Here is a 21,616-nt window from a genome sequence, read left to right on the forward strand (position 1 = left end):
CGTGGTCCAAGCGCGTGGTGATTTTTATTAAGAATAACTTTGGTTCTAAGAATTCCACCCTCAGTTCTGTAATACTTTCCATTAAAAACAATTATACAAGAGCAAATACAAAAAATATTAAATTATGAAAACAAATCCATTAAGGCTCCCTTTATATATATTATATACACTCAAACAAGTCAAGATTTTTCAGAGTAGAAGAATAAAGTCAACTGTTGCAGCTTAGAAAGCAACACTACTTTACTACCAGGAGACTATAAAACACTGAACTATTTTAAGAAAACCACAGAGTGGAAAAATGGAGCCATTTCTGTCAAAAAGTGGCTCAAAGCACAAAACTGCCCGGATGTTCAGGAGTCCTAGGGGTTTGGACCGTACAGTATTAACGTGTGGAGGGGAGACTGGCACCCTTTTAAACTCAGGCTTGTGAGCTGAGCTGAGCTGACGGCTTCAGGGAGCTTCTCGACCTGTACATCCCACTGTTTGGTCATAAGACATCACCTCACGCTATTTACAAGTCTTCTGGCCAGACCTTGTAGTACTCGCTACATGTAACTGTGCAGACTGGGGAGTGAGACTGGGAGGGAGATGCTTTTGTCATTTTTCTTCCCAGTGAAGAACGAATTCTAGGTAAGTTCTAGGAACAGAATCGGTCCTTCTAAAGGAGTCTGTTGGGGACCCTTGAGAATTCTATCGAGTGGCAGAATTACTTCAGAGACGCAGGACTTAAGATCCAACATCCAGTTAGGTGAAAGGCTATGAGCTAGTCCTAAATCTTCATCCTGCAAATCTCATCATTGGTCCATATACACAAAGACAGCACTCCAGTCAGCGTGCAATCAGAAATGTACCTTCAAGAGGATCACGTGACATACCTTCTTCTCTCAAAAAGGAGGATGGAAAAAAAATAGTTACCATTCCATCCTTCAAAAGTAGACTATTACAGAGCAACATTTTATCTTCAGCATCTCATGTTTCGTTCAAATAATACCCACTGGTGAGAAATCACCCAATGCGGGTGTGGTCGACATGTCCTCTAACTGGCAGTATGTGCTGTCTCTGTGTTTACCTTCATCTTGTTCACATGAGGACTGAGTATGAGCCTGTCAACTATGGAAACTAAAGCATTCCCATAGAAAGCTAATTTCTACTATGCTTATTAGGATTAAAAGCTCGGGATCCAGTTTTCTATGAGCCTTTAAAGGAGAGGACTCTGCAATGTAGAAATTACTGGCTGAATCATCTGGATGGAGAACATACTGAATCCACATGAATTCTTCCAGATCACCCCCAGTAAAATGTACCAGCGGTAATAAAACGTACTTTGCGTAAGGATTTCGCTGTTGTCCGCCTGGGACTCACTTAGGATAGCAAGCTAGCTGGTGTGCGGAAGCTGGGTGGCCTCTCCCTTCACCTCAGCATTTCCTGAGGTGCATACGGTGGTCATCACTGCTGACAGAGCAGCGAAAGAGTCTTTCTTCACCGGAAAAAAAAAAAAAAAAAAAAAAAGGCAAAGCAGTATGTGATCCTTGATCCGAAATTTCCAAAACTGGGAATTCTAATGATGTCCAAAATGTACAGATGCTATCAACCTTCCACCTAGGCCTCCTGGAGACCGATCTACGTTTGTTTCACATTAGAATACCCAGACAAGTCCTCCTTGCCTGGCTCCCGATGGGAGTTTCCCCCACACTGTTCTCAAAGATTTGGACCCTCTACTTTTGACACTGAAGTTGGGTTATATGGAACTAGTTTTTATACTCCAAAGGAGCGGAAGGATTGTTTCATATAAAGGGACTAGCTCGGCAAGAAATTCAAACACAAAACAAAACAAGATCCTAATAGTTATCAAAGCAAGAATTGGATTTATACAATGTGCCTTCTCTGAACTGGACTGTCACTATGGAGCATTCTAGTATCAGAGAACCAAAAGCAATTAAAATAAGATCAAGATGGACCTTTATGTGTTTTTTGTTTCCGTATGTTTTACGTGTAACTTGTTTGCGTATTTTTAGGTATTTTTGTTTCCATGTTTTTAAACCTTCTCACCCTATTTCTGAATCTTAATGCCAACAAAGGTAACAGCTGTGCTCAACATTAACATCAACATTCTCAGGTGTCAACCTAACACGGGTGACAGTAGGACTACACAAGACAATTCTGGATTCTCAACAGAGAATTTACAAATATAAGATGCAACAGATCAATGCCTTTCTATGTGATCTAAATTATCTAGCAGATACTTAAAGGAAAAAACAAAACACATTTTGTTTTTTTGTTTTTTGTTTTTTGTTTTAGATTTTAGAAGGAGAAAGGCTCTCTGCCCCACTAAATTTGGACTGAAAGAAAAACCAAGTAGTGCAATTCTGAAGAATTTATTCCAGTGTCCTCTTTCTTTTTTGCTGTTGTGGTTTTGTTTTTGTTTTTTTTAAGTCTTTGAACACAGGTTCACTTATCCCAACTTAAGTGCTGGTCAACGTCCTTCATTTGGCGAATAGAAATCAACTGTCACAGGTCATTTATCCACCCAGATTGTAGGAAAACCAAAACCAAATCCTTTTTAAAGTAACAATTCTCTGCTGGCTGGGGTTCTCTCCAGGGGCTTCTGCCCTGAGCTTAAGTGCTGCGGAGACACCTGCACACGGCCTCCCCGTGTGGTGTGCTGGGCGCGCGGTCTCTGTGGCCCAGGCCTACGACTCCTGCGCTTGGGCCACTTCTTGGCCTGTTCTCCTGAGATTGCCTTTAACCTTCACAAACTCTGGGGTGTTTTCTTGTTCTTCTTGCAATTTCTGCTTCTCAAGTTCATGCTAAATGAAATTCAGAAACAGGAAAATTATTTACAAAATGAGAGGCTTTTCGAAACACTCCTCCTCTTTCCAAAGTCCCTAACACCTTCATTTCCCAGTGGAGGAAATTCTCTCCCAGTCTCCACCTTAGGTGTATATATGTACGGACATGTGCAGGGCCTGGGGTCATCCTGCGAGGGAGCAGCAGCCCCCCCGGGTGGTACTACCAGCAAAACCAAAACCAAAAACCCAAAAATCAAGGCTACGGAAACAGGATCCCGAGACCAATGTGCAGTTGGTTGGTGAGGCTGAATCTCACTCAATTGCTTGAGCTCCCCAGGGCTCTGCTGTGAGTTCAGTGATATTCCCCAGTTTGGGCTTTGCCTCCTGAATCCTTGTCTTTACCTCATTTGAATGTGTTTTATTTAGCCCATTAGCTGACATTCTGTCTCATAGTTTCCTTTTGTGAAATCAGCATTTACATCTGACAGGTCTGGTAAATTTTGCTTGTTCCAACATTCTTATTTCTCAGGACAGAAGAGATAACTTTTGAGAGGAGTCAACCAGAGAAAGTCAAATACTGCATGATCTCCCTTATTCGTGCAATCTAGAGAAACCAAAACTGTAAACGCAGAGAGTAAAATGGCGGCTAGCAGGGGCTGGGGAAACGGGAGAGATGTTGGTTAAGGGTAGGAACTTGCAACCAGTAGGGAAGTAATACACAGCACAGCACAGTAATTACAGCCACCAAAACTACACTATGAACATAAACAAACAAAACTACGCTATGAACAGAAACACGCTAAGTGGCTAGACCTTTAGTTCCCAACGCTGAAGAAATGATAATTACGTGATGTGACGGGCGCTAGCTAACGCTTCAGTGGCAAACACACCCGCAATATAAATGCACCAAGTCAGCACGCAGTACACCTTAAACTCACATAATACTGAATGTCAGATGGATCTGAATAAAGGAAAAAGACAACTTTCATCTCACTCTCACCTGCTCCAGCTTCTGCTGCCGTTTTAATAGTTCTATTTCCAAGTCAGATTTCTTCTTTTGTGCTTCTTCTTCTTTCTGCTTTATTACTTGATCTCGTTTTCTCTTTTCCATCACCTTTTGCAGTTCTGGCTTATTCTGAGGGGCAAGACCCCTGCATAAATAAGTAAATAAATAACAAAATTAGAAAGTCTTAATCTTAAAAACAAAAACAAAAGAAAGTTTTAATCTAATGGGCACACCCATCATGAACAGAAATTTACGGCGTCAGCCACAGAAAAGGGGTCTACTGAATTAGTAGCATCACTATGATGCCTACTAGCTGCCAGTCAGCACGGGTGGTGTCAGGAATTCACGAGCATGGAAGAGAGACAAGAACAACTTCCAAGAGTACGCAAAATGCATTCATTCAATAAAAATGGACTGAGCACCTACTGTGTGCCAGATACTAGGCTATGTAAAGGGTAGTGAGGATGGTTTGGAGGGGGGAAGGTCGGAATAGCAGGCTCATTCAATGGGTATTATGATCGCTTATGATGCTGATGGAGACGGAGAAGATGGAGATGACAGAGAAGAGGAGGACAGGGATGACACAAGATGAGGAAGGTGGAGATGGAGAAAACAGAGATGGAGATGATGGGGATGGAGATGACAGAGGAGAACAGAGATGATGGAGATAGACAGAGATGGTGAGGATGGAGATACCCAGAATATGAGGTGCCTCCACCTGAAGTTTTAGGGAAACCTTCCCAAGACGCAACACATCCGACCCTTGGTTTCACCTCAGGTCACGATCTCATGGTTCGTGAGATTGAGCCCTCGTCGGGCTCTGTGCCGACAGCACGGAGTCTGCTTGGGATTCTCTCTCCCTCTCTCTCTCAAAATAAATACTAAATACACACACACACACACACACACACACACACACACACACACATACATATTGCCTAGAGTTAGGCTAGCACAGAAATGTAAACAGCAAAATGGCCCTGGACCCCTCTTCCAAAATTCTCAAATTTGTCGTAGGGCTCTTGTATACCAGAAGGCACGTCTAAGATTTCATCACTGCTGGGGGGCAGAGAATTCTGATCCCTTGACTCCTAGTGCTCCATTCAGTGGAACTGCTTCAGATGTGTAGTTTACTACTGATGATGCACAGAAATCAGGCTTCAGGGAAATTTTACTTTTCTAAGAGATAAATCAGGCTGCCTTCTTTGCAGATGGGGAGAAACAAAAGCAAAACTTAGACCATTCCCTAGCAACCCTGCACCCAAAATGTTTGGGGTAAGTCAAGGACATTTCCTTAGGTGGAACTTCTATGTTTAACTGTTAGCTAGGACATTGCTGGTTTCTATTTTTCTACCATTTCCTTAAGATTTCTTCAGTCCAGGCTTTCCACGGTGCTGGCTCAGTCAGCCTACCTCCTCCTGTCTTCCTTCTCTCTTTAGCAAGTCTCCACTAGCTCTCAAGTAATCTCAACTTGATACTAACATTTACTAAGAGCATTTAAAATAAAAATGAAACAAACCACAGAACAGGAAGAACATCATCAATTTCAGGCAGCATAGGGTGGAAGTGATGGTGGGCGTATTCACTCTCAGGCACCCACACACATGCACACTTGACCTGTCAGTGACCCAGGCTTTTCTGGGCAGCAGGAAGGGCCCTACTGAATCAACTCAGGACTGAGATGGGCCCATGCACCTTCCCACGCACCTTCTGGTCCTGCTGATGGTGACTGCTAGTCTGTAATTCAGGAATGTCTACCTTGGTGGTGGTTCTCTAAACTATTTCAATCAACCAATGTGTCTCAGCATCTGGGAGTCATCTGAGTAACTGTTAAATCAAATAACAATTTCCCAAGTGTGGGCTCTGGCTGCAAGAAACTCGTCAACACACTCCTCTCAATGTCTTTCAAGTTCACACTATTTCATCTGTAAACAAATCCTCAATTTCACACTTCTTCATTTATCTAACTATAATTTTTTAAGATTCTGGCATCTCCCCTATCTCCATTTTTTTAATCACAAATGTTTCAAAGTTGTTTACAGAGTAAAGATCAGTATATGCCATCACTACAGATAAAGGATGCATAGTCAAAATAACATGTATCTTCATTTTCCCAATTTTCATTAGCAGAACTTTTAGTAAAAAAGAAGAATGAAAAGCATTAAATTCAGCCAAAAAAAAAAGAAGAAACAAAGGAAAGGAGATGAGTTACTTCTGTGATTTAATTAGTGTGTTTTGCAGTTACTAAGATCTTATGATGGGGGCACCTGGGTGGCTCAGTCGGTTGAGCGTCCGACTGTTGGTTTCAGCACAGGTCATGGTCTCACGGTTTCGTGGATTTGAGCCCCTCATCAGTCTCCATGCTGACAGTGCGGAGCCTGCTTGGGGTTCTCTCTCTCCCCCTCTCTCTGCCCCTACCCGACTCACGCTATTTCTGTCTCTCTCAAAATAAATAAATTTAAAAATAAAGATTAAAAAAAAAAAGATCTTATGGTGTCGACAGAAGTATCGAGGAACTATTCTGGAAGTTAAACATGAAGTGTAATAAAAACTACTTATGGTACTTTGCTCACAATAAATGTAAGTGGCACCTGAGCATAAGAAAATATGTTTGTAAATAATCTGAGTAAAGACCCACTCAGTTCCATGACTATTAAAAAGCTTCAGTAGGATACCACAGACAGAATTAAGGGACTTAAATTTTAGGATTAAGAATTTAGCTATCTACATAATTGAAATTTCAAAAATTTTCCTTTCCCTTTATTTCACTGGCAAAATTAACCTCAACGGTTATTAAATTCTTCTGGATTATGCAAAGGATGCTCAACAACTTTGATGTATGAACACTAAGCTGGCATTCTGCTGCAGCCTATGAATGGGTTTAACTAACATCCAGTATTCATTTTCTAGTCAAAGACTTTACACAATGGAGACAGTAAGATAAAATATTTAGCCACAGAAAGCTCAGGGAAATGGTGCTTATCTGATAAATGTTCTGCACTTACAGCAGTCAAAAAGTCATGCAAATTTAGTTAATATTTTATCACAGAAGATCACTTCACTTTCTGTGCTGAATGGAAAGTCAAGCACTGCCCATATGATTCTGAGTTGAAAACTGGATCAGCCTGTAGAGAGTGCCCAGAGACAAAAACAAGCCACTCCAAATCTCATGGACTATAGTGTCATTCTTTGCATGCTAACAGCTGATTTCTCTTTAATCACTTCTGACAGATACAATTAACAAGCACTTTCAATTCCTCTATGATTGACAGGTGCTTAAGTCCTGATGGCTTTGCACCACTCGACACCAACAGTTATTTCTGGGTCTAGTTCCTGTGACTATAATGTGACAGAGGACACCCAAGATAGTTTTTTAAATTCGTAAGTGCTCTTTGCAAAAACAAAACAAACAAAAAAAAGGTAGGTAACATATGCACCCATATATGTAAAAGTAAAAGCACACCTAAACTCCCTGTTAAGCAAATCTTGGGAGCACCACATACACTGTATTCTATGTGGTTAGAATTGTACAGAGTAGAGTCCTTGCCCCACGGACCATTTCCCATTCTTACACCCACAGATAACTAAGACTTTGGTCTGTCCTCTTCCATACTTTCTATGGCCTCCTCCTCATTCTTCTGAACATCTGCCTAAGATGTCATGGCACAGAAGTGCCATCATTTTCCCACTCCCCTGACAAACATTTAGGTTGTTTCCAGTTGCTCCCTATTAAAAGCAATGCAGCAATGAACTTCCTTATACATGTATACCTGCCCTTTTATAGAACTATTTCTGTTGGCTAGATGCAAAAAAGTACAACTGCTGGCTGACCAGCATATTTTACATTTCAGTGGATATTTCCAAACTGCCCTCCAAGAGAGGCTCCAACAATTTATCTTTCTACCACTAGCAATGACATGTACAGACAACTTTTGAAGGTACATTTCACATTTGACATAAACCACTGAATACATCAAGGGACAGACTGGAAGGGTCTATATTCATTCACTCCACCCCCACCCCAGACACATAAAACCCATAAAGGTGAAATTCCCTCTTTCCTCACCTGGGAGAGCGCGGAGCCAGAGGCAAGGGCTGGCTCAAACCCTACCGGAACAGCTCCCCTCCCCACCCAGCCAAATATCTCCTGGCCTAATTTTTTTCTTAAGGTGGAAGGGAAGGGTTACATTTGGATTTCAAGTCCTTGATCTTTAAATCTTGGAATCTTCTGGTTTGACCTGTCTTTATCTACATTTTTGGCTTGAGTCATTTCTACCTGCATGGATTCTAAATGCAAATACTTCTAACTCAACTTCCCATATTTTTTGCCACGTGGTACAGCAACAAGTATCTACTGAGGAACTATCTGTCCAGCAAAGCATATAAAATGAACAACGAAAATCACAGGAAACGAAATTGCTGACTGGGAGGTACAAGCCAAAGAACCAATTTTAGAGATGTGTTTAGGTGATTGGATATTCTATATCTGTGACCGAAAGTACTTTGTAGAGAAGATAGAATCTCTCTAAGTTATATAAGAAATATCCCTACATTTTTAAGACCTCTCAAGCACTTTTTTTTTACATTTTTATGTTTGAGAGAGAGAGCTTGAGTAAGGGCGGGGGGGGGGGCAAAGAGAGGCGAGCAGGGATGGGGGGACAGAGGATCTGAAGCAGGCTCTGCGCTTCAATCCCTACATTTTACAGCATCAAGACTGCTGTGGGGCTCAAACTCATGAACCGTGAGATCATGACCTGACTGAAGTCAGATGCTCAATCGACTGAGCCACCCAGGTGTCCCGAACACTCATCTTTCAACTACAAAAACTAATTTCTTTCGAAATCTGCCAACTACAAAAAATAATGCCTCTTGAAATCTGCCCTTTAAGCCACTGGGAATACCTACAGAACCTGAGAAGCTGACCAAAGGTCTTCATAATCAGACCTAATGGCAGACTGTAACCAGATCAAAATTTAAAAACTCTTAATCTAAAACTGATCTAGATCCAAAAGACGGTAAGTAGAGGAGAATTATATCCTTGACAGGGTGTAGGTTTCAGAGTATTTATGAGTATCTACGAGTATTTGTTTTCCTAAACAGTGAATCTGCTTTTATCTTATGATCTCTAAAATGTAACCTGAAAAACTCTGTGAACCAAATGCTCCCGGGTTTTGAGCCAAATTTATGCCTAAGTAGAGCAAAGGTACAGGGCTCCATGGAATGCTTGCTTTGCGTTGATCTCATTTCTGTCTCCCTCTCTTGTCTCCACTTTTTTTTCTGAGTGATACTATTACTCTATTTGGTTTATCTGTATGAATTGCTTTTTATTCTATGTTTATTCTCTGAGTTTTCTTGTATTTATATGTCAAATTAGGGTAACCCCAAGATAACACACACTGGGTTACTGGAAAGATCACTGGTTAAGATAAAATATGGGAAGGTCCTTTACAAATTGTAGAAAAGGAAGCAGACTTTCATTATGATTCAAGCCAAAAACCAAGTACAATTATCCTTTAACCAAATATATATATTATCCCTCTGAAACTTCCTATCATTTGGCACAAAAATTTCTAGATTTTCTAAATTTAGAAATTTTATTTCTAAATAAAAACCCCAGAGTCTCTAGTAAGTATATATGATAGAAGATAAATCAGAGAAGAAACTGCTTGAGACATTTTCACTCCACAAACCAACTGTATTTCTAATGTGAGGACCCCACCAAACTAAGATCTCATCTTCAAAAACCTGAAAACATAGGATGAGATACATGCATTGGATTTTGAAACCCACCTTCCTGCCTTTTCGGTTTCTTTTCCCCCTCTTGATATACTTCAAAAGCCAGGCCACAGCCCTTCAGAGAAAAGGGGGAAGAAGCAATGGGAATTTTCAGAAGATGCTACATGGGAGGTGGAACATGGATGGGACTAACTGAACATTTATTTTTTAAATTTATTTTTAATGTTTATTTATTTTTGAGAGAGAGAGAGAGAGAGAGAGAGAGAGAGAGAGAGAGAGAGTGTGAGTGGGGGAGGAGGAGAGAGGGAGGGAGACACAGAATCCAAAGCAGGTTCCAGGCTCTGAGCTGTCAGCACAGGGCTCAACTCAGGGCTGAAACTCATGAACCATGAGCTAGATCATGACCTGAACCGAAATCGGACGTTCACCCAACTGAGCCACCCAGGCGCCCCGAATTGAGCATTTGTTATACCCCAGTCATTTTAACAGGTATTCACACGTTATTATTTAAAATTTTTTTTAAGTAGGCTCCATGCCAAGGATGGAGCCCAACGTGGGGCTTCAACTCACAATCCTAAGATCAAGACCTGAGCTAAGATCAAGAGTCGGACATTCAACCGAGTCACCCACGCGCCCTTATTTACTTTGTTTTTATTAAATGTTTTTATTTATTTTTGAGAGAGAGAGAGAGAGCGCGCGCGCGCAAGCATGATCAGTGGAAGGGCAGAGAGAAAGAGAGACACAGGATCCAAAGCAGGCTCCAGGCTCTGAGCTGTGAGCACAGAGCTGGACACAGGGCTCAAATTCACAAACCATGAGATCAAGACCTGAGCTGAAGTGGGACACTCAACCAACTGAGCCACCCAGGTGCCCCATCCCCTATTTATTTTTTGTAAGAAGGATATTTTTATCCCCCATTTCATATATGAAGAAACGTGTGTCAGGAAGGGGGACCTTGTCCAAGGTCATAAAGGTAGGTCAAGTTAAATGGCAAACCAGGATTTAGATGATTTCCCTCTAACCTCAGAGCAACATCCTCTCTACACCATGATACTTGTGGGAACACCAGCATTCTCCCAAATTACTTGAGCTGGGCCTGGCTAAAGAGTCAGCTGTGTAAACAAGGAAAAGAAATCATGGGCCAGAGAAAGTCAGACAGAAGGAAGGTCTATTTTCACAGAAAATGACTACTCTAGAAAATTTGGAACCAGATTCGATTGTACAAACCTATACGTTTTAGATATAACCCAGGGTACTAAGTACATTTTTGTGGAATAATTTGTAGGCTATAATTCAGAGAACAAGTGTGCCAATTTTGGTTTTACCTTTGCCTCTCTTCCGACTTGGAGCCTTTTCATAGATATAATAGAAGAACAAAACCAAACCAAATAAAACAAAAACAGCTTGGGCCAGAATGTCTCTTACTGGAGATCAACCAAGTCCCCTCCTCCCACTTTACAGATAAGGCAACTGAGGACCAAGAGGTAAAAGACGATCAGAAAACCACTCAGTGGCAACTGCTACTCTTTTGGAGTACATTAAACTTTTGATCTTTGTACCAAAATGCAGGCCATCATTTCCCAGGTAAGACTGTCTTCAAACTCTGTGGTCTATTTAGGAACGTACAGTTCTGCTTTGCTTTGGGCATGATATCAATTCTATATATTTTTTCTTTTATGTGACAAAGATGGTTAGAAGCTAAGCACTTATTCAAAAAGGATCAAACGTGCATTCAGTTTAATCAGCATGAATCTAACAGCATACTGGGGCACGTGAATAATGCGTGGCAGGGGTGCACTAGGGAAGGAGAACTGCCGCCAACATCTCTTCACGTTTTTTTATTTTTATTTTTAAATTAGGCCTTCCTGCTAAAATATGACCCGGCTGCTTAACTTGGTCTGTATATCCTTCAGTTCAATGGGTAGCTACTAAGGCTGAGTAAAGAGTGGGGCAATGAAGGACCTATAAGGTCCCACAGTTAAGATCAACAGTTTCATTCTGAAGATCCAAGAAGAGCTCCAAAGGAAGCTTAAAGGCTCTTACATGAAGTAAGTAATTCTGTGTCCTAATAAATAAAAATAATTTTGTATCCTTGGCTCTCCCAGTCAACCTGCCCTGCCCAGAATCACTTAAAAAGCAGACTATACCAACCCAACATCCAAATTTTTTATAGCACACATGGAGCAAACTGTCTACAAAGAAGATAAAAGGTAAGTGTTTTCTCTCTTCCAAAAAAATAATAAATGCCCCAAATGTAAGGGGCAAATTCAGAATTTTTACAAATCTAACAAATAAGGTATTCCTCTTCAACTTAGGATCCTCTTTTATCCTTAATCGATCCCCTCACGTCCAAATTCTAAAGCAGGTGTCTATTCTCAAAGAGGACACAGTTCTGTAGAATGCAGAGTCACTCCAGCAGATGACGGGACTTTATGGGGGGGGAGGAGGTGCCCTGGCTCAAGGACACCAGAAGGAACAAGGCAGCCTTAAAAACCATCAAGAAAGGTAAACATCTCTGAAGCTGAAGTCCCCAAAGGAAAATTCTGCTCAGGAAACCACCGTACCTTTTTTGATTCATGAGAAGTTCCCTGTGAAGATCCTGATGGTTGCGGGATGTTTTGACAGGATTGACTAGTTTCTGAGGCCTAATTAGCTCCGGATTGTCATCTTCCATGTAGTCTGGCTCAGCCATGATGTTTCTCGGAATGAGATAGGCGTCCTTGAGGTCACTGTCCTCAGACGGGCCGTCTGAAAGAGAAAGGTGACACGGTCTCTGGTCTTTCCTGCGGAGGCGTGCCATCCCCCAGGGCCCACCTCACTGCTTCACTGAAAACTCCTCTGAAGCTTCGAGAAAGCAGGAGGCAGAGAAAAAGAGACACAACAATGGCCGTGGTTTTCCGGGTGACTAAAGCAAAGGGGACCCACGATCTGACTCTGGTCACTACTGCTCACACTTTAAGTTTCAGGTCACACAGGATGCTTCCTGCCAACATGTCAAAAGACCAACTTAACCCCATTACAAGCACCTGGACACCTGACCGGGATCCTTCATTGCTTCTTTCAGCCCCCTCCCCCCACCCCCGCAATGAATGTGCACCAGTAATGGGCAGACCCATGACACCCATCAATGTTGTGAGGCTTCTCGAGCGCAGAGCACTGCTCCTGATGTTGCCACTGGCCGGGGTCTCCTCTCCCCTTACATGAGCACCCAGCTCACATTGTCCTCCGCTCCCTCCTCAAACGTCACCTTCTCAGCGAGGTCTGACCTCTCCCTACCCTACTTAAACCCAACCCGGCCCCCAGTTCTTCCCCGCTGTCAGTCCTGTGAGTTGGCTTCTTGGTTACTGGCTCTCGAAAGCAAATGCTCCCGAGGGCGAGAATTTTGTCTTACCCACCCCCTCTCCAGCTGCCCCACAACAGTGCCAGAAAAAAAGGAAGTGACAGGAAGGGAAGAAAGAAGGGAAGACAAAGGGAGAATACTTCGCGGCAAGAACGCGTCTGTATAGGTTTTTGGCGGGGAGGGCAGGCAGTCACTGGAGCACAGCGCAACAACTCCATGGAATGCCTGGGCAGAGTCCCACGGCCTTTCTGGGCTCAGACTCCTGATCAGTAAAGCAAAAGGAACAGAGGACGATCCCTAGGGTCCCTTCCACCACCACCACCGCCCCCACCCCGTGTTCAATTCTAGTCATTCATTCTATGATTTAAGTGTGTGTCCCCCCATAAGAGATGCTCAGGGCACAGGTCTCCCCCCCACACGCCCCTGTGGCTATGCAGGGGCAGTGTGTGGCACACAGTGGGCACTCCACGAACATTCGTGATATTTAATGAGACAGAAGAACAAACTCAGCGAGGGCAAGAGCTGGGAGGAAGAAGGCTGGCTGGGCATCAGGCTGGAAGCTGATGGGTCCAGCCGGCAGGCACTCCATTGCTGTGGACCCCTAGGCACTTTTGGTGTTGACCTCAATCCTGCTCCCCTGCCCCCAAAACAAATCTGTCCAATATTTCAACATAATTAACATGCCATTTCATGCTTCCCTGTCCCTGTATGATGACTTTATTTCCCAAACCAAAAATGAGATGCAGAGTCTGACTATGGCACAGTATTTGACACTGGGCCTTCCCTCAAAGTCCAGAGAACATGCTTACTAATTCTCTGGCCAGTTTGACGCCTCTAGACGGAACAGTGACCACAGAACAGGCCAAGGTTGGGGGAAGACCCGCACGTGCATGGGCTCACACCCAAAACGGCCACCTTCCCCCACCTCTCCAGGGACACGGAGAGAACGATCCCCTCCACGCCTCCCGGCCCAGCAGTGGTGCAGATGTACTTCCACCAGGACACAGAGGAGCCAGGGGTTTCTGCCTATTCTCCCCAAGAGTCAGAACCACTTCTTTTACAGCTCTAAATCCCCAGGCCCAGCAAAGTGCCTGGCACATGGCAGAAGCTGAATAAATGTTAACTGAATCAAACCTGGTCTAAACTAAAAAAGTGGAGAGGTCTTCCAGGGATAAGCTCCTCGACGGAAGACAAGTTCCATCTTTATTTCTGCCCATGACATCAACCCACCGAGCAAACGTGAAGTAAAAGCACGTATATTCACACAAGATGAAGGGAGGAGAGAACACACGGTGTTGTTTCCATGGACTTGGGCACAGGAGTGAAGGGGTAGGCAGTGGAAAAAATAAAGATGTGTTTTCAACTAAAAATTTTAAAACAAAAACAAAAACTGGATCCAGGTGCAGTCAGTCACAAGCAGGAGTTTTGCTCTCAAGGTCATGAAGATGCTTTCCCAAATCCTGAACTATTCCAAACCACTGGTGTGTTCTTCCACACCCAAGGGGAAAAGATGTTCCAAGCAGCAGTCAGCAATCACCCAGGGCCCGTACGTGACCATGTGTGAGCCTAGCAACAACCCAACGAACAGAAGAACTAGAATCTTCACTTTGCAAACAATAAAACGGGGAAACAAAAAGTAACTTGTTCATGCTAATATTACTAGTAATGGGAAGCTCAAACTAAAATGAATGTCTCTGGTCTCAAACCTGTTCTCTCTACCAAATTTGCTATTTTTATAGCAAAATCTCTTGAAGACTAATGTGAAAATAAAGAGATTAAAAATCCAAAGAATAAAGAAATCAGCTAAAATAGAAAAACTGTGGATGCACTATTTGTTTATATATTTTAGGTTTAACGGCATAACTGAGGCTCAGAATTACTGAACACTGAGATGTGCGTAACAACTTACACCAAATATTCCTTGGACGCTATTGACATGGATCCTTTAAATCAGAATGCCTGCAACCACAGTGCCTGGAGAATTACAAACCTTGACGGTGGCAAGTCAGCAAGCCCATCACAGCCAGCCTGGTACGCTGCCCCACACCAAAGTGTGCTCTTTGACTGATATGTGAAAGGCACCATTCACACCTCTGTGTGGCCCCAGAGGTCTTTCCATTCTCATTAATGAGCAGACAAGAAGGCCTACAGGATCCCATAAAAGGATCTGTTTCTCTGCTCCAAACCATGGATAATCTCCATGACACTGAATCAAAACAGGTCACAGCCTCCTAAGGTCAGTATCACCTGGGGGAAGGGGAGCCCTGTGGACGTGGGGCAAAGCAAAGAACTCATGCAAAGGCCACAAGGCAGCAGTGTGCCTGGGGGGTGTGAGGAGCTGCAAAGAAGCCAGCGGGGCTGGAGGAATGAGTGTCAGTGAGGACAGAGAGGTGATGCAGGCGGGGAGGGGTCACGTGTCATGGGGAACGTGAGGGCCACTGTAAGGACTCTTGGCCTTTACTCTGGAGACAGCAGAAAAGACATTCAGGATTTCGAGCAGAGAAGTGACCAGACCGGACTCCTATTTTTTTATTTTTTACATCTTGATTTTGTTTTGTTTTTTTTCTGTCTATAATTATTTTTTTAAATGTAATTTATTGTCAAATCGGCTAACATACAATGTGTACAGTGTGCTCTTGGTTTAGGGGGTAGATTCCCGTGATTCATCGCTTACATACAACAACACCCAGTGCTCATCCCAACAAGTGCCCTCCTCAATGCCCATCACCCTTTTCCCCCTCTTCCCGCCCCAAATCAACCCTCAGTTTGTTCTCTGTATTTAAGAGTCTCTTATGGTTGTTTTCTTTTTTTTACAATTATTTATTTTTGAGAGGCAGAGACAGTGTGAGCAGGGGAGGGGCAGAGAGAAAGGGAGACACAGAATCAGAAGCAGGCTCCAGGCTCTGAGCTGTCAGCACAGAGCCTGATGTGGGGCTCAAACCCATGAACTGTGAGATCATGACTTGAGCCGAAGTCAGATGCTTAACTGACTGAGCCACCCAGGCACCCTAGGAGTCTCATGGTTTTAAAAGACCACTGTAGTTACTGAGTTTAAAACAGCAGCAGCAGGCGGGGAAAAAACTGGGCAGGAACAGTGATATGGGTGACACATGGGTGACACATGGGTTAGACCAGGATGGTTGCAGCACAGGTCAGACGGGTCGGGATAGGTGCTGACTGGAAAGCCTCTGAGGTTTCCTGAAGGACTGGACAAGAGTCACGAAAGGCATGGAAGAAGCACGGGGGACTCCAAGGTCCCTGGCCTAAGCTACAAGAGGGACAGCGCCATCATGCAGGGGTGCTGGGAGTGGAAGTGGACACGAACAGTCTGATGTACCTGCTGGACAGACGTCTAGGTGGTGACAGCAAGAAGGCGAAGGCAATCAGTGCTCAAACCCTGGCTGACTCTTTCCTTTGCCTCACTGGTTTGACATCCATGGTCTCTCACTTGGCACCCCCCCCCCCCCACCCCGCCCCGCCTCCCCAGGCTCCCTCCCTCTGCCCTCCTTTCTCACAATTCCTGCAAGCAAAGGCAAACAAATAGGGTGCTCACTCCCAGTCTCTTCCGGATGTCGGTGCCAGGGTACAAGCACATCTCGGGCCTTGATACCAAGATAGAGGTAGAGCTTTCAGTGTGCAGAATGGGAAAGGCTTCAGTTCTGAATCTAGGAAACAAGCTCTAGCTTGGAATTTTCTTCAGATTCCTCTCTAGGTTTAGTATCTGGGGACCAGGGCAGGAAGGCGGGCCTCAGCCTGTCCCCGCCTGGATTGAAGCAGACACCCTGCTGCACACGAAGGTGCAGACGCTCCCCTTCAAACCCTTTCTCACTGGTTTGCCCTTCTGCACAACTGGGGCCAGGACAGGAGACACGAGGCCCCTCAGCCTCAGTCAAGTGTGACCTGAGGCCTGCCTGTGGACCAGGCTAAAGCAGTCCTTGTGGCCCCTTACGGAGTAGACCCTGCCAGGGTCTGGGAAAAGGTCACTTAGTGGGGTGAGCCCTGGGGATGAACCAGCAGGGAGCAACCTCTGTTAACCTCTAGTACTCATGGCAGTGGTGGTGGCCACTGAAGGATCTGGGGTCTGCATTCTGGCCACTTCTCAGTGACTTTCCACCCCGAGCCATGACCAACACATGGAACGTAAATGACGTCCTTCTTCAACTTTCTTCCCTTTGTCAACCATCTTCCTAATCGCTACTAAGTCAATGGCACTGGAAAATGCCCTTCGGATCCTAAAGGAACTCTTTCATTTCACGGATCCTATGCACCAATTAAACTGAAATGGAGGGTGCCTGGGTGGCTCAGTTGGTTAAGCGCCGATGCTCAGTTCCAGCTCAGGTCATGATTTCATGGTTTGTGAGGTCAAGCCCCGCATAGGACTTTGTGCTGACAGCACAGAGCCTGCTTGGGATTCTCTCTCTCCCTCTGTCTCTGCCCCTCCTCTGCTCACTCACTATCAAAATAAATAACTTCAAAAAAAATTTAAACTGAAATGAACACTTACTGCCCCCCAAATGTTCACATTTCCCTGCCTTCCTCACCAGCATGCCTTTGCCAGCACCATTCTCTCCAGCAGAGATGCTGATCCTCTTCAAGTACCTACCCCTGAAATGCTGTAAAGCCAAATTTCACTCAACCTTTCAGATCCAGATAAATGTCAAATCTTCCAAGCTACCTTTCCTAATTCCCCAGTTGCGATTAAACTCCCTGACTTCTCAACCCCAAAGGAATTTTCTCTGTTCCCTTTCCCTAACAGTCACCAATCCCCACCTTCTATTACAGCAATGTGTACATAATCGTCATCCCTTCACTGCAAAGACCACATCTGGTCTATGTTCACATTCTTCACACTCCCTGGACAAGGTGAATAAATAGTAGTCAAATGAAGTAACTACCAGTAGAGGGAGCCCCTGAGCTGTCCGAAGTCCTAGCAACAAGTTGTGTGTGCAGCGCAGACAGTGGAGTTGGGAGGTCAGGGTTTCCTCCCTGAGCATCAGGTAATCCTGAAGCCTGACACACAAAGAGGATGAGACAGAACTGTCTGGAAGGAAAAGTACTTTGTGCATCGACATTATTACCACATGACACATTCTTCACGAAGAATAACACGAAGATATTTTTGTCATACTCCCCTGATCAAATAAACCGAGTTGTATTTTTTTTAATTTCAATTCAATAAAGGAAAACTAGTGTTGGCTCAGTGTAGGAGAAATAAAACTGGCTTGAGATCCTGGATAAAACTTAACTTTCGTGACCCTCCGTTCTCCCATCTGTTAAAGTGAGTGCTGTAAGAATTGGTTGAAATGTAGATTTATTTAAGTACTCCATACAATCTCTGGCATGTCTATGGAAATTCAATAAATAGAAGCTATTATTAGATTAACTGTGTGACCAACACCACTAACACAGTTTATTTAGAGGTCTGAGAAACCTTACATACAAAACTCCACCTCTTTAGGCCTTGGTTTCTTTAAAAACATAGGAGTTCAACTAAATGACCCACAGCCCTTCTCACTGGTAACATCCAGTAATTCTAAGACCCATTCATGCTACAAATATTAAGAACCTTCCAAAAAGGGGCACCTGGGTGGCTCAGTGGGTTGGGCATCTGACTTTGGCTCGGGGTCATGATCTCATGATTCGTGAGTTTAAGCCTGGCTTTGGGCTCTGAGCTGACAGCACGGAGCCTGGAGCCTGCTGCAGATTCTCTGGCTCCCTCTCTCTCTCTCTGGCCCTTCTCCACTTGCATGCGCTCTCTCAAAAATAAATAAATGACCATTTAAAAAAAAAAAAACCTTCTGAAAAGTGTAAAAAGGTCTATCCCACCTTCAAGGTGCTACATGGAGTTGTGAATGGCTTAGCCAGAGGGCAGGGTAGAGCAAGACATAGGCCCCAATAGCAAGGTCCTTTTATGCCGCTCAGAGACCAAGGCAGCACTGAAATACCTTAACAAGTTGAGTAATAGAGAACTGCATTTTAGACTGACCCTAATACTAAATACATCCTAGAGATTTGAAAGCAAACCTAAAAACTCTGCCTTGGACCAGGAGGAGACGGTGGCATCATCTGGTACCCAAAGGCATTCGACAAGAACCCAGAAGACCCCCAAGACCACAAGCCCAAACACGGTGCACTGAAAAACACCACCTGATGAGAATTCTGCTTTAACTTCTGGAAATCAACAAACAGAAGTCATTATTAAACTCTACTATCCCAGGAGACAAGAAAATACCAACATTAGAGATGGATTTTGAGTCCTGGCTTTGTTGTCCCGATCAAAAAGGTTTACTCTGGGCCTACTTCATGCCTATTCGCAGGCATTCTGTGTTGACTGCTTTCCAGAGGTAAATAACCATTCCCACAGAAACACGTCACAAGTGGATTAATAAAAAATATTTATTGCATCTGAATTTCCTCCTCACACCGTTTTTGGAGTCAGCAGTTTTATCTGCTATTTCTACATCAGAAAGATAAAATTTAAAACCTAATCCCATGAGATTTAAAAACCACATTTAGAAATTATGCTAAATTTCATGTTTACCTTAATATTTAAAATCAAATTCTACCTAGAAGCACTAATAATTGAAGCCTTTTTGAAAACAATATCTGAAACATGGCAATGTATGCAGGTGTACTGTAGGCTACGGGTGTCCTGTGACCAATCAAAGTGAAACAAGTAAACTTCTGAATTGCTACAACTACTTCCGGCAAGTTAGAAGTAATTCCAAAGCAATCTTGAGGAGCAATTGTTTCCCAGGCTGACTCTAAGAGATTCTAGCAACCCTCTGACAATACTCTGAAAGAGCCCGATCACTTAAGATAGCAGGCAGGCCAGCCCCAGGCCTAGGTCACCTGGCAATGGGAAGCCTGCCCTCAGTACCCACTGATCCCAGGAGGGAGGCAGGCTGTAAAGAGGAAGCTGAGAGAGCGGTGAGTGAGTTAAGACAAGAACTGTTCCCCAACAGCCAAGGGTTGCAACGACAAACTCCTGACCTGCCTGGGTGAACCTACAAATTCATCAGGGACAGTGACACCATCTGGCACCTGAAGGCATTAGACAAGAGCCCAGGGGACCTCTGTGGCCACAAACCTAAACTAAGGCTTAGAAATGGCACCCAACCAGAGCGGTCTGCACACAGAAATGTCACTTTTTCGCCTCTGCCCGGCCCCACGACTGCCGCCACTTCAAACTCTCGATAAAGTGGCTGCAAATACGCTGCTGTACAAACGCCAAATGGTGACGCCCTTGGGAAAATACCAAACTCATTTTCTCATCAGTTTTTTCATCCCCTAAAAATGTATTTTTATAAAAAAGGCACATATTTTATATTTAGAACATGGGAAAGGAGGCAAGAAACATGGGGAAGACGGAACACAGGCCATTATCAAAGCTAAGCCGGCTTGGCTGAGGCGAGACCAACCAGAAGGTGGCGACGGCTCCACAAATAACTAGATGTCCATCTTCCTAACAACCACCAGGAGAGCAGGGAGGCCTCACCCCTGACCCTCAACACTGTTAAAAGCGCAGAGATATGCCACGAAAGCAATCCACTCTGGGGTCCCTATGGATCTCCCCTAGAAGGTGTATATTTAGCTTCTCCCCATCACTTAATTCTGGATAAGGCCCTCTGAGGTAGGAGTTATTATTCCCTATGGCCTACAAAGGAGGCTCAGACAGCTTCAAGAACATGGGTTCCAGATCGTACTGACTGGGTCTAAATTCTAGATTTCTCATTTACTGTGTCTTTGGGCAGGTTACCTCACCAGTTAAAGAATAAAAAAACAGGGACGCCTGGGTGGCACAGTCGGTTAAGCGTCCGACTTCGGCCAGGTCACGATCTCACGGTCCGTGAGTTCGAGCCCCGCGTCAGGCTCTGGGCTGATGGCTCAGAGCCTGGAGCCTGTTTCCGATTCTGTGTCTCCCTCTCTCTCTGTCCCTCCCCCGTTCATGCTCTGTCTCTCTCTGTCCCAAAAATAAATAAACGTTGAAAAAAAAAAAAAATTAAAAAAAAAAAAAAAAAAAAAGAATGAAAAAACAAAAACAAAAAAACAAGAATGGCAGATTATCTCGTAGGGTAATGTTAGGAAGGGTAAATGAGAAACTTATACCAAATACAGTGACTAGAAATCATAAACCTTCAGCAGATGTCATCTGATATTAGCGCCATCACTGGCAATATATAACAATTAGTAATAATAACATTGTTATTCCTGCACTGGGTCACACAGTTACTACAGGACAGGACTAGGATTTGAACTTGGGTCTGCCTGATTCCAAAGGGATGCTCTTTGAGCAGTCCATTCTTCTGGATTGGGATAATGGGAAGGAAGACTTAAGCTTCGCTTTTAACAGGATGATTTTCTCTACCTCTTGAAAAGATTTTAGAAGCCTTTTAACATCACAGCTTTACAACCCCAAACAGAAGACATCTTGCAGAAAATTGCATTAAAGTGAGGAAAGAAGTCAGGAAAGACGCATGTTCTTTCAAACACAAAGGTTTTTCGAAGAAGGTTCGCAGCAGTGCTATACTTAATAGCTCCACACAGGAAGTGATCCAAATGTCCATTATCAGGAGGATGGATAAACAAACTGGGCGCACTGATACACTGGAATACTACGCAGCAATGGGAACGAAGGGACAACAAGGTTGAATCTCACAAATGTAACTCTGAGCAAAAGAAGCCAGACACAAGAGTCCATACTTCATTATTCCACATACATAATGTCCGAAAACAGGAAAAACC

At 43.8% G+C, this 21,616-nt stretch overlaps 1 protein-coding gene across 5 annotated transcripts in view; it reads right to left on the reverse strand.

The window, feature by feature from the left end:
• Positions 1-21,616, reverse strand: part of FAM107B (family with sequence similarity 107 member B) — a 137,822-nt gene continuing 116,206 nt past the window's right edge. For all 5 annotated transcript variants that reach the window (XM_078450408.2, XM_060659288.3, XM_060659289.3 and 2 more), the window contains exons 2-4: positions 12,096-12,279; positions 3,790-3,940; positions 1-2,807 (exon numbers count right to left, since the gene is read on the reverse strand). In XM_078450408.2, coding sequence (XP_078306534.1) covers positions 2,691-2,807; positions 3,790-3,940; positions 12,096-12,279 — 452 coding nt within the window. In that variant the 3' untranslated portion in view covers positions 1-2,690. The remainder of the gene's footprint in view (positions 2,808-3,789; positions 3,941-12,095; positions 12,280-21,616) is intronic.

The sequence above is a fragment of the Panthera onca genome, chromosome B4 (genome assembly GCF_046562875.1).
Source record: "Panthera onca isolate mPanOnc1 chromosome B4, mPanOnc1 haplotype 2, whole genome shotgun sequence".
Taxonomy (NCBI): Eukaryota; Metazoa; Chordata; class Mammalia; order Carnivora; family Felidae; genus Panthera; species Panthera onca.